The sequence below is a fragment of the Fukomys damarensis genome, unplaced genomic scaffold, assembly GCF_012274545.1.
Source record: "Fukomys damarensis isolate Sample0158 unplaced genomic scaffold, DMR_v1.0_HiC HiC_scaffold_9, whole genome shotgun sequence".
Lineage (NCBI taxonomy): Eukaryota > Metazoa > Chordata > Mammalia > Rodentia > Bathyergidae > Fukomys > Fukomys damarensis.
The window spans coordinates 10,028,539-10,040,560 of record NW_022900921.1 but is presented as its reverse complement, the minus strand read 5'-3'; the positions used below and the strand labels follow the sequence as shown (position 1 = coordinate 10,040,560).

At 42.6% G+C, this 12,022-nt stretch overlaps 1 protein-coding gene across 3 annotated transcripts in view; it reads right to left on the bottom strand.

Moving 5' to 3' along the window:
• Sgcd (sarcoglycan delta) overlaps positions 1 to 12,022 on the bottom strand; it is a 501,008-nt gene that overhangs the window by 136,210 nt on the left and 352,776 nt on the right. For all 3 annotated transcript variants that reach the window (XM_033761597.1, XM_033761598.1, XM_033761596.1), the window contains exon 5: positions 11,004 to 11,123. In XM_033761597.1, coding sequence (XP_033617488.1) covers positions 11,004 to 11,123 — 120 coding nt within the window. The remainder of the gene's footprint in view (positions 1 to 11,003; positions 11,124 to 12,022) is intronic.

The following is a 12,022-nucleotide window of genomic DNA, read 5'->3' as shown; positions in this document are numbered from 1 at the left end:
TTCTTGCATCATAAACAACATCTGAGTCAAATTATACTCATCTTTTCTCTTTGACTTGCAGAATTAAGCCAATAACAAATACTCCCATTACTATTTCCGTACACCCAACAGAGAACACTGCCAAAGGGGAAAGTCCCCAGGAGGCTCCAGCAGATCTCTGAAACATGACTCCAGCTTTGAGGGAAGTAAGCAATTCCCTGTTGCTATATGCTGATAAAGACAATCTTCCCCAAAGTGAAATCCAAACGTGCTCATCTACTGGAAAAGGCAATGCCGGCTCACCCCACCTCCTCTTGTCACACTAGCTGTGTTCAGAGTCCAGCTAATCCTGCTACACAGAAGTCCATGAGTCTTCCCTTGGCTTCTGCTAAGTCGCACTCTGCTCCCTTCCCTGACAGCCACCCTGAGCTCTCTGGGAAATTTGAACTAGGCCAGCTTCATTTCCTATCTGCTCCCCAGTGCTTGTGACCTAAAGCTTTTAGCATGGACTAGACCCAAGTTGTATCTCAGGTTTTTTCTTTAAGTTTCAAAACATATTCACTGCTGTGTGTCATTTCACTGGGTGTATGCACTGTCCTCACTACTACTGACCATTTCAGGAGGCATTTTTTTCTTCTGTGTCCTTACATCTCTGCCTTAAATGTGATTGGCGACCTCTGTAAGGAAGCTGCTCAGTAGGAATTTGCAGAAGGACCAACAGTAATAGGCATAAATAATTGGGCCACCAAGTGCGCGCATGCTTTTGTGATGAGTATTTTTTATATGTGATGCAGATACTCGTAGCCCTATTACACAGATGGGAAACCTGAGGATTTCAGAAACTTCGAGACTCATCTAAGGTTGGACCATCAGTCAGAAGTAGCATCTAGGTAGCCCCTGCCTCAGTCTGATGCTGACTTAATCATTCTACCGTCTCGAGACGGGCATTTGTTTTTATTCTGGGCCCTGAAAGGACCCAGATATTTTCTCCTCTGACTCCCTGTTTGGATTCACCCTTTCCACCTTACTATTTCTAGATTAGAAAGAGTGCAAAAGGAATTAAGATCAGAAGGAGAGCACACGGCGAGCGTGTGAGGGGTGGAGAAGCACAGGGAGCTTCGTGGCTGAGGTACTTTTTATAAGGTTTTACTAAACAAAGAGTCAGGGAATTCACAGAACAAGACTGCAAACACATTGCTTATCTTATGCAGGAAATGTTCTAGGGTCACCTTTTGTCAAACCATTTGCCCCTGGGTGGGCTGTTAACCAAGGTAGCAATTAGCATATGAAGAAGCACAGTCTGGCCTATTAGCATGGAGTCACTTTAGCCTATTCAAGTCTTACAAAATGAGAAAATAAAATTTAAATTCTGCCAATAAAAAGAATGAAGTTAATTTCCTTCCCCGTTCCTTACACTAAAGCGTCTTATTCACATTTTCATCTCACTAAATTCCTTGTGTCACTGTGGAATACGAACGATCTCCTGCCTTGTACAGGAAGAGAAGAAAGAAAAACAGGCCTAAAAGAAGCTTATCTCCTCATTTGAATACACTCAAGCGGTGTAACTGGCACGAAGAAAACTCTGACAATAAAAACTAACCAACACATGCCTGAAAGCATCCTGAATGTGGCTTGGTAGAGAAAGCAACGACTTGTCACTTCCACCAACACAAAACAAAGCCAGCTCCTCCGTGAGTGCTGTCACCCGTTCTCTCAAAGCAGCCTAGGGGTGAGTCATATCAACTCTCTAATCGAACTAGGAGGACAAACGTCCTCGTCCACGCTGGCTCTCCCCTCCCCCCACCGGCAGCTCCGAAAGAGACAATGCTGGGGGACAGGGACAGTGGGCGGCCCAGGCAGCGCAGCTGGGGCAGCTGCGGACGTTCACACACACCCTTGAATCCATCAGCTCCTTCTCAATCACATCTCTTTGTTCCCCAAGGAAAAGCTACTTGAGGCCCCTCAGAGCTTTTTCCTCCTGCGTCAGCAATTAACCCCTGAAGCTTGGGGAACGAAGCTCCCGTACTGCAGCTCACGATGCTTATAGGCACCTGTGTAGATAGGGACAGAAACAGCAGACAGAGTCTCTCAGGCTTTTGGACTGGATCTTTTAAAAATTTTTGGAAGAGTTATGAAAGCTGCTCTCCCGATACCATTTCAAATGCAACCCCATTATTACTTCTCTGTTGTCAAACTGTACTTTTTCTCATTAAGTATCCCTGGTTTATTAGGTTGAGGCTGTTCATCTGAGACTTTTATATTTGGCTTCCTTGCTGCATTATTTATGGGAAATGGATTTTTATGATTTAATACATTATTCCTGTATTCCTGTAAATAATAAACTAACTGTGGAATGAGGTACCACAGAAGAACTATACAACCAGCGATTCTTTGTAAAGAGTTGAATCCCCAGAAGTTTGTCTTTGCTAATGATCACAGAGAGCAGGGGAGGGGGAGCTGGTGGGTTCCAGGCTCTTCTGATTTATCATCCAAGTGTTACAAAATGCGCAGGTGCCTGCATTCCAAGGACCAGCGTCTGACTTACCTGCTTTGCAGCAGCCTACATGGGAAACCAGGCTCCATTCTTAAACATAACCTTTCAGCCTCTCTCACCCTTCCTTTTACTCACTGCTGAAATACTTTAAAAAGAGGAAGACAGAGGCAAAGCAGAAGAAGGAGGTGGGGAAGTTGTTGACAGAGAACCTACACATGGTCCAAGGGATGTGAAAAATGCTTTCAGGGTCCTCTGGCCTCAACGTGAGAGAAACAAGTTCTGTTGCATTCTTAACCCTTCACGCTCCTTCATGTTATGATGGTGGAAGGCAGGCTGGACTAGGAAAAGCCAAAGCACAGGGAATAGGGCCTGTGACTCCTGAAGGTGCGACAGGAAGTGAACAGTGGCGTCAGCAAATTTGTTCCTCTCTGATCTCGTAACTCACTGTTACCCTTGTCTAAAAAGGCTCACAAGTTGAAAGATATTCACAACTTCCATCTCTGTGTCTCTCTTCATTCATTTGCCAGGTTTTCTTTTTCAATGTTTATTAGTAACACATTTGCAGTATAGATGACTACATTTCCCATGGTGACTCAGTACTAATACGCCACATATCTTCAATCTTTTCCATCCCCTTGACTCCCCTTTCACCCCATCCCTCCGTTTACTGATACCCTTCCCATTTGAAAAAGGCCTATTTTTCTAATTACCTATCATTTATTTTGCACTGTATTTATACATTGAGTTTCTCATATAACAACCACGTAATATTTAAACTTAAGTGTCTGATTTATTTTGCTTAACATTGCTATCTCAACAGGGCTGGGGATTTAGCTCAGTGGTGCCGCCACCTGTCTTGCAAGTGGAAAGTCCCCAGTTAGATCCCAAGTACAAAAACAAAACAAAAAAATATTACTGTCTCAAAATGCATCAATACTCTTACAAATGCTTCAAGTTTCTTCTTCTTTATGGCAGAATAGGACTTTACTGTATAAGCACCACATTTTCTTTATTCATTCTTTTCTTGATAGATATATAGGTTGCTTCCAATATTTAGCTACTATGAATTATGCTGCTCTACATATAACTATGCATGTATAACTAAACGTATGATGTTGTCTTTAACTCATTCAAGAATATACCTAGAGGGCTGGGGATTTAGCTTAGTGGTGCTGCCGCCTGCCTTGCAAATGCAAGGACCCGAGTTAGATCCCTAGTACAAAATACACACACAAACACACACACACACACACACACACACACACACACACATATATCTAGTAAGGAAATAGTGGGGTTGAATGGATTTTCTAGTTTTAGTTTTTACGAGGAATCTCCATACTAATTTCCACTGTGGTTGTACTCATTTATATTCCCAATAACAATGTAGAAGTGTTCTTTCCCCACACCCTTGCCAACTTGTGTTATTATTTGATTTACTGACAATAGCCATTCTTTCTGGGGTGAGATGGAATCTCAGTGTTATTTTAATTTGCATATCTCTAATGGTCAGTAATGGTGAATATTTCTTCATGTATTTACTAGCTGTGGTTTCTACATATTCTTAGAAGTATCTGTTTCTCCGTGAAGTATCTGCTTGTTTCAGATGCCCATGTATGGGCCAAATTCGATTCATTTTACCTCAGATGATGGTCCCTAGTTGTTTTCTCTTCTCTTTCTGTCCTAGTGTAGAAAAACCCTCAACAAAGGTATTATAATATTCTTCTAGCTTGAGTGCAAGCTCTCCTTCCCTTCTTTTCTGTATAGTCAGATTAGTTCTAAGGCATTGCAAAGTCAAATAATTACAACTCGTTTGTGCAACAAATGTTACTGAGCACTTACTTTGCACAAGGAACTATTCTAGATCTCCTAAGCAAAACTTACTGCAGTAACTAAGCTTACACTGTAATGAGAATGAGCTGGGAATAACAAATAAATATGTGCCATGTCACATTGTGATCATTCCCCTAATGAACAACATAGCAAAAGGGAGGTATAGACCAGCAGTCGGCATACTCTTTCTGTAAATAACCAGACAGTAAATATTTTAAGCTTTCTTGGCCCTATGAGCTCTGTCTCAGCCACTCAACTCTGCCCCTGTAGTGCAAAAGCAACTGTAATCAATAAATAAATGACCATGCTTACATTCCAGGGACATACTGTTTACAATTAGGCAGTGGTTCTGACCTGACTTAGCCTATGGGCTACATTTTGCTAACTCCTAGTATACACAGTGGCAATGAGAACACAGCATTTTTATAAAGCAATCCAGGAAAATTTCTTAGATCATGTGACATCTAAGCCATTCCTGGGTCCCCCTGTGTCGTATGTAAGTACTACGATTTGCTCCCACTGTACCCTTAACCATTCTACCCTTGAACAATATTTAGAATTTTCTTTCCCTCTCACCTACTCCCCCTCTGATGACAACCCTCTGACATTCCCTTGGAGAACGGCCCTCTGCCTCACTCACAGCCTCTTAGTCCTCCTCACCATGCCATAGCGATGTGGACAAAACCCAACTTGCACGCGAACACACCATCACCTTGGTCTCAACGATTGCTTCAGGGATGGGCACAGAGTCCAAGTGAGACCAGTACCATAAAATCTAGGACATTTTTTGATTCATGTTGGGAGGCAAACAGTTTTCCTGTTCATCAGCAGAACCAATGAGAGAATACAAGATTGGAAAGCAGGGAGTTGAGACAGGCCAAGAGAAAGACCATGAGTCTGTGGTGTGGTCTCACCCTATGAACTACCTATTTTAGTTTGCAGCCAACTATCCCATCTGATGAAGTAGTAAATTTTCCAAGTTCTCACTTTGAGTTGGATTTATATCTTGTACAAGGAAGTCAGTCTGATGAACATGTTCTTTTCTATTCACCAAGCTAATGCTCCTTACGGTTCCCTCAATCAGAACTCAAAACCTAGTTCAAATGTCCCTGTTTGAAAAAGTTTAAGATTTCCAAACTCTCCCACTTGCTTCATTTGGAGTCTGTCAATACTTTACTGTACCCTTCTTAGGCTGTTGATTTCTTTGTTGGACTCTCCCATATTTACATTGTGTCTCATCAGCCGTGAGGTAGGAACAATGCCACACACTTGTCTTCAGAGCATTGATAGCAGGGATTTGGAAATCAATCAGTGAATCTCTCTCTCTCTCTCTCTCTCTCTCTCTCTCTCTCTCTCTTTCTCTCTCTCTCTCACACACACACACACACACACATGCACAAGATGAATACACACCCATTTGATGAATGAACACTACTAACACTACTCAACCTCCTTCCAGTTTAACTCCAATAGTTTCATCAAAAAGTAATTCAAAAGGCTAAATAGGTCGTCTGAGCGGTCCTAAAGAAGTAAGTTCAGCATCAAGCCACATTCAAATTTCTATAAAATTTATGCAAATTTAAACGGCTTTAGATTTAATTAAAAATGTTTTTCAGTTGATAATAATGTAACTTCGATGATTAGCATCAAGTGGCATCTAGAGGACATATTTAAAAACCTAATCTAGAGTATAAAGAGATCTAATTAACAATTAGAATAGTGCTTCATAATTATGCTTTGTTTACAAATGCTATAATGCCCAATTCATTGTCCAGTGAAACTGGTCATTAATGAAAACCAAAGTCATGTTTTCCCTGGTGCTGAAATGCCGTGTTTCTAAGATGCCCTGGCTTTTTATGTTGCTTATATTCTTGTTGCTTTCTAAGGGCCATTTTTGTACAGTATTTAATGACTGCGTTCTAAAGTGAAAGCTAACTACATCATGCCTCATCTGGCACACTAATGTTATACGTTTTTGGTAATTTAGCGGATGGATCTGACTATAAACCTAAGTTCTTTTAGTACCAGAGAGCCTTGCAACAGAGAAAATCCAAGGGATGGCAAAACCATCAAGCAAACTTGATTTCTGAATGACAGCAAGACCTGGGAGACGTAGAGAATGGAGGGGCCCTAAAGAGAATTTGGGATGGGGGCTTAGAGAGGCAGGGAGTTGGGAAGAGACGTGACAGTTTCAAGCAGTACAATAGAAGCGACGTGAAGATCCTCATAAGAGGAAGCAGAATCCAGGCTCCTGGGAATTTGGAACTACCACTGAGAAAGGTAGTTCAGGGCAAATACAGACTTGGGAATTATCTGAAATAAAGCAAACATTGAAACCACAGCTAGAACTTCGGTAGATTTGGGATTTTTCTACAGAAATATGAAAAGAATAAAATGAAGACTAAAGGATAGGAGAATCTTCACATAGGCGAAATCACACAACTTACCTAGGAGAAATGTGGGAGCAGCGGGGGCAAAGCCAAAAGGAGAAGATGTCAGAAATCTCTTGAACCTGGCTCTGTGTCTTTCTTAGAAAGATGCCATTGTGCTGTGCAGTTTGGGGAAGCCAGAGGTTGCTGCGAAACAAGTTGCAGACTAGAGCAGGTGAGACCTCCTCTATTCAGTCTCTCTGTGCTCTCTGGGGAACTCTGGGCAAGCTGTGGCATGACTCTGTGTCTCAGTTTGGTCACCTGTAACTCAAGATGACAAGCTCATGTGCTCCTCCTGAGACTGTTCTGAGGATCAAGGACATTTCTCCATGGTAAGTGATGACGTCAGCACTGTGCACAGAGCACACATTAGCCATGTTTATATTGCAGCTTTGCTGGATTTCTGTGGCTAAAACACAGGCCATTCTCACCTAAAAGTAACAGCAGAGTCGCCACACAATGATTTCCCTGCGACTGTCTTAGGGCAGTGGTGTGGACACGTTACTAAAGGATCAGAATCCCTGGGAAAGCTCTCTGGCTCCACCCCTGCATTTCAGTGGGTCTAGGAAAAGTTGTGAGTTTGCCCTGCTAACAACCAGTACATAGCTCGTTCTTTGTTCAAGGACCGCACTTTGAGAACCAAGTGTCACAGTGAGTGGGGAAGAAACCCTGTAATACTGGGAATCAGTCAGGCCTTCAACTCCTCCAGTATCAAAATACAACTTGAGAGATCTCTACCTGCACACAGGTAGAACAGGCCCAGCTGTGAACAGGAAATGTAGTAGCCCAGATGTGTCTGTTCCATGATTACCCCTATGAAGTTCTAAGCCAATTTCTTCTGTGACCACACAAGGGCAGAGGACAATTTCAGGTCGTGACATGTCTTGTGAAGCACAAGGTGACCAATAGAGTCCCCGTCACCAACAAAACACGAGAGGGTACTGAGTGTTTACTTGTGAATCACACACTGTAAGACTCATTCTTCACTCACCCTCTTTGCCATTTTGTTCTCCCAACTGTGCTGAGAGCCAGATACCACGGGGAAGTAAATGGATACCTAGAAAGGGGGAGCCGCATATCCCAGGCCATAGCAGACGAGAGACAGAAGCCACCATTACAAGCTGGAACTAACTATCAAGCTTGTGCTCAGTTAGTCAACTGCACAGCTCTCTTCCCCAAACCCTCCAAAAAAGACTTACAAAAATCTGCTACCAGTAACCACAACTTACCTACATTTTATTTAAGTTTCTAAATAAACGAACCATTCTTTAGGAAGTGTGGCTTCTAGCTCCTTTGCCATACTAGTCAAGGTCCCTTGAATGTGCTGAAAGTTGTCACTGTCTCAGAATAGGTGGGTGTGGTCATACAGAGGTAGGTAGGTGTGTGTGTGTGTGTGTGTGTGTGTGTGTGTGTTACTAGGGATTGAATCCAGGGCCTTCTACATGCTAGGCACAAGCTGGACTGCAGAGCTACATCCTCAGCCTGGAATTTTATAACTTTTCTTAGCCCATGGGTACAGCTATCACATGCAAGAGGCATTATCATTTTAGGTTCTCACTGCTTATCCCCAGTCCACTGACAAACTAAAGCAAGGGCTGTTCTATGTAACTTTGCTTTTATCTCATATGATATTCATTTGTTCTTTATTTTGTTCAGTCCTTTTCAGTTTAGACAGTTGGAAACTAAAGCTTAGAGAAGAAAGCAGGCTTGGATAGAGTCACTTGGATCCTAAGAGGTTGAGCAAGGATTCACACCCAGCTGCGTCAGATGCTACTACGAAATATGCATCCATAGTCCAACCTCCTGAGAGCTCGTACAGTCTCGCAGTGTAGAGAGACAGACTTCTCATTAAGCTGAAAATGCAATTGCCTAAACTTCTGGTTCCGCACCATATGGCCAAATCCCAGCTGACAGGAAGCTCATTTCTGCAACACACTGGGCTCATTTCACCAAGTAGTTTGATGTGAGATTTACGGGGTGGTCATTTCCAGATCCTCTAAGCACTGGTTGCAGCAGTGGTATTTATTTTGAGGCTTCCTTTCTATACTTTTACAACAAAGAAAGCAAAGGCTAATGATGGAGAGAGTCTGGGTGCATCCCATATTATTCTCCAAATGAAATATCACTAATGTGCCCACAAATAACAACCCTCATTTTTCAGCCAGGAAAAATTACAGGCCTGGAGATTGAGGTAGGTATCTAGATCACACCGCAGGTAACCTCCTGACCAGGCACGAGACTATCCATTGCCCCACCGTCTCTGCACCCTGCATTCCTGCCACTATTGTGTCCCCTAGACTCCTTCAACTTGTAACTCTGCTGAGCAGATGATGTAAAGTGCTGAGGAGCCTGGAGCAGGAAAGCTTAATGAGGTTAGTGAAAGCGACAGGGAAGCTAGTACCAGGAGAATTCGGGGTTGTGGGAGTGTGAGTGTGTGTGTGTGTGTGTGTGTGTGTGTGCGTGTGCTGTTAGACCTATTTTGAGAGGCTGGAGGCTGGAATATTCAGAGAGTGGGGAAAATCTAGAATTCAGAGAAGACACTGGGGCTGGAGATTTAATAATCTCCCACCAAGAAAAATGAACATAAATGTGTGTGATGTGGTGGGGGGAACCAGATAAGCAAATTGCGGGGAGAGGTGACAACCAGGATGGCAACAGAAACGCTGGAGTTGAAAGAAGTTGTAAAGTAAAAGTAATAATGCAGAGAACAGATAATTTCAATAAAAGAACTCACAGTAATTTTAGATAATAACAGTCTACTGAGCTCTTGATATTTTAGCCAATTTACTGTTCTACATAGATTATTTCCTTCAGCCTTCCACCAATCTGAGAAGATACATTCTATTATACTAACATCAGAGCTCAACAAACAGACCCTGGCAGGTTAGATAATTTAAGGTCAACAGCTAGTAAAGAACAGAAATGACATTAAAATCACAGTGGGTTACTCTCAGAGCCTGAGCTTTTAACCACTATGCTACAATGCCTCTTTGGGAACAAAAGATGGACTAGAATTAGTGTAAACATCATCAGTAGCACAAGATGAAACAGCAGCCACACCTGCACCCACTGGTGAATACCATTTGCCCAAACATAGGCTCTCCTAATTCTCAGACAACTTCAGATGATAAATGTTTTCAACCCTGTTGAGCAGAAAAGGAAATAGGCTCAGTGATGCCAATAACTTGCCAAAGTCATACAACTAGCAGGCGACAGCAGTGGTTGAAAGCCATGTCTGCTCCAGTAGCAGGACACAAGCCACCCTATGGGACATGCGCAGCAGACAGCCACAAAAGACACATCTGCTGTGTGCTCAAATTTGGCAGCTCCAATGGTGGGATGGGAGAAAATTTTGCAAGCATTTTCAATATCAAATTCCTAGTCACTTCCACCATGGTTTCTAATTTAGCAAGTCATGGTTGGATATATGAATCCAAACTTCTCAGAAGTTTCCTCCATGATTCTTAATTTGGAACCAGGTCTAAACATTGCTTTTTCATGGATTCCATCCCCACTGCTATGAGCAAGGCTGTCAGTGTGTAAGGATAGTATGTGCTAGATTACATTTCTTTACAAGAGCACACATCCCAAACCAAATCTCAGGGCAGCAAGATGCAACAAAAGGACACATGGCACAAAAAGTTTTTACCATCAAACTCCAAGGAGGTTCAACTACCTTGCTTTTAAAATCCAGGAAACTGGCCTCATTCACTCTTATACACATCATTTGTTTCAGTTTGGGCTGCAATAACAAAGTACCATCGACTGGGGTGGGAGGGCTTACTAATAAAGAACAGAACAGTTCGGGAGCTGGGAATCTGAGATCAGCTCTCAGCATGGTTGAATTCTGAGGATGGCCCTCTTCCAGGTGTAGACTGTTAATTTCTCAGTGTATCCTCATATGGGGTGGGCTGTGGGTTGGGGAGGAAGGAGAGGGGAAAAGGGAAAGGAGTGAGGGGGCGCAGGCAGAGAGGCAGACAGAGACAGAATGCAAAGGAGCCTGTCGTGCTTATGAGTGTATCGGCTGATATCTCCAGCCCCTATAAGGCCACTAATCGCAATCATGGGGTTCCATTCTCAAGACCTAATTATCTTGCAAAGCCACCACCTTCCCATGTTGTCACACTGGGGGTGAGAATTTCAACATACACATTCTCCTGGGGATGGGGCGCGAAGGGGGCAAGTACCCCACCCATAGCACCATTTCAGTTTTTCTTAAAAATACATATGGCAGCATGAGACCAATTACACGATTAAAATTTCCTTACCTAAAACTCTTAATCTCTCAGCTCCTACTACCACTTCATTGTCATCTGCAGAGAAGAGCAATTTTCCAGAAACTGTTTTTACTTCAAACTTTTTGCCATAAGCTTCTACAGCTTTTGGACCTAAAAGGGAGAGAGAGAGAGAGAGAGAGAGAGAGAGAGGAAGAGAGAGAGAAAAGAAATCAGAAATGCATTAGTCTCATTGCATTTGACTACAAAAAGCTTTTCATAGAACATACGCGTCTGACAAGATTGGGTTGGACTTTAATGTCAAGTGGATTGGTTTTCAGAAGCCAACCATGAAAATCAGGCTCTTGACTCGAGTCATATCCCGTCAATTATTTTTAATCACATGCTCTCAGGCTATGATTTGAAAGATCATCATGTCCTCCTTCCAAACTAATGGTTGAATGAAATTCCTCTCTGCTAACCACCCGATTAGTGTCAAATAGGGGCGAATTTTTGGTTGAATGCACCCAGGCCCATGAAGCTCACCACTCACCACTCTTCAGGGCAACTGCCTGTCCCTGGCAGCCCTTCCTATCAGGGCTCCCCTAAGTCCTGTTGCAATCCATCTTGGCATCAAGACAAGTCTGTTTCCTCGCAAAAATGACTAAAATATATTGGAATTAACTGCCTTAGATGTTGTCTAATATTTTATGCTCGAAATTCTCTCCATAAAACAAATAAATATAGTTTAAGGGCTGGGGATTTAGCTCAGTGGCTCTGCCACCTGCCTCACAAGCCCAAGGACCAGAGTTCAATCCCTGGCACTGGAAAAAAAATATATATGTATTAGTTTATTGTGCGATGACAGATGCTGTTCCTGCAATTGGGTTGTCTAGAGTAGTAGAGAAGGAAGACGAGACCTCTGGTGCCAGCACATCTATATTCGGATGGAGAAATACTGATGTACATTTAACAATTCATTAATAAGTGATTCCAAAAATCGCAGAGAATTTTAGATACTACAGAAAAAGTAAAACAGGTTCAAGTGTTAGAGAATTTCATAAAGGAGGAGT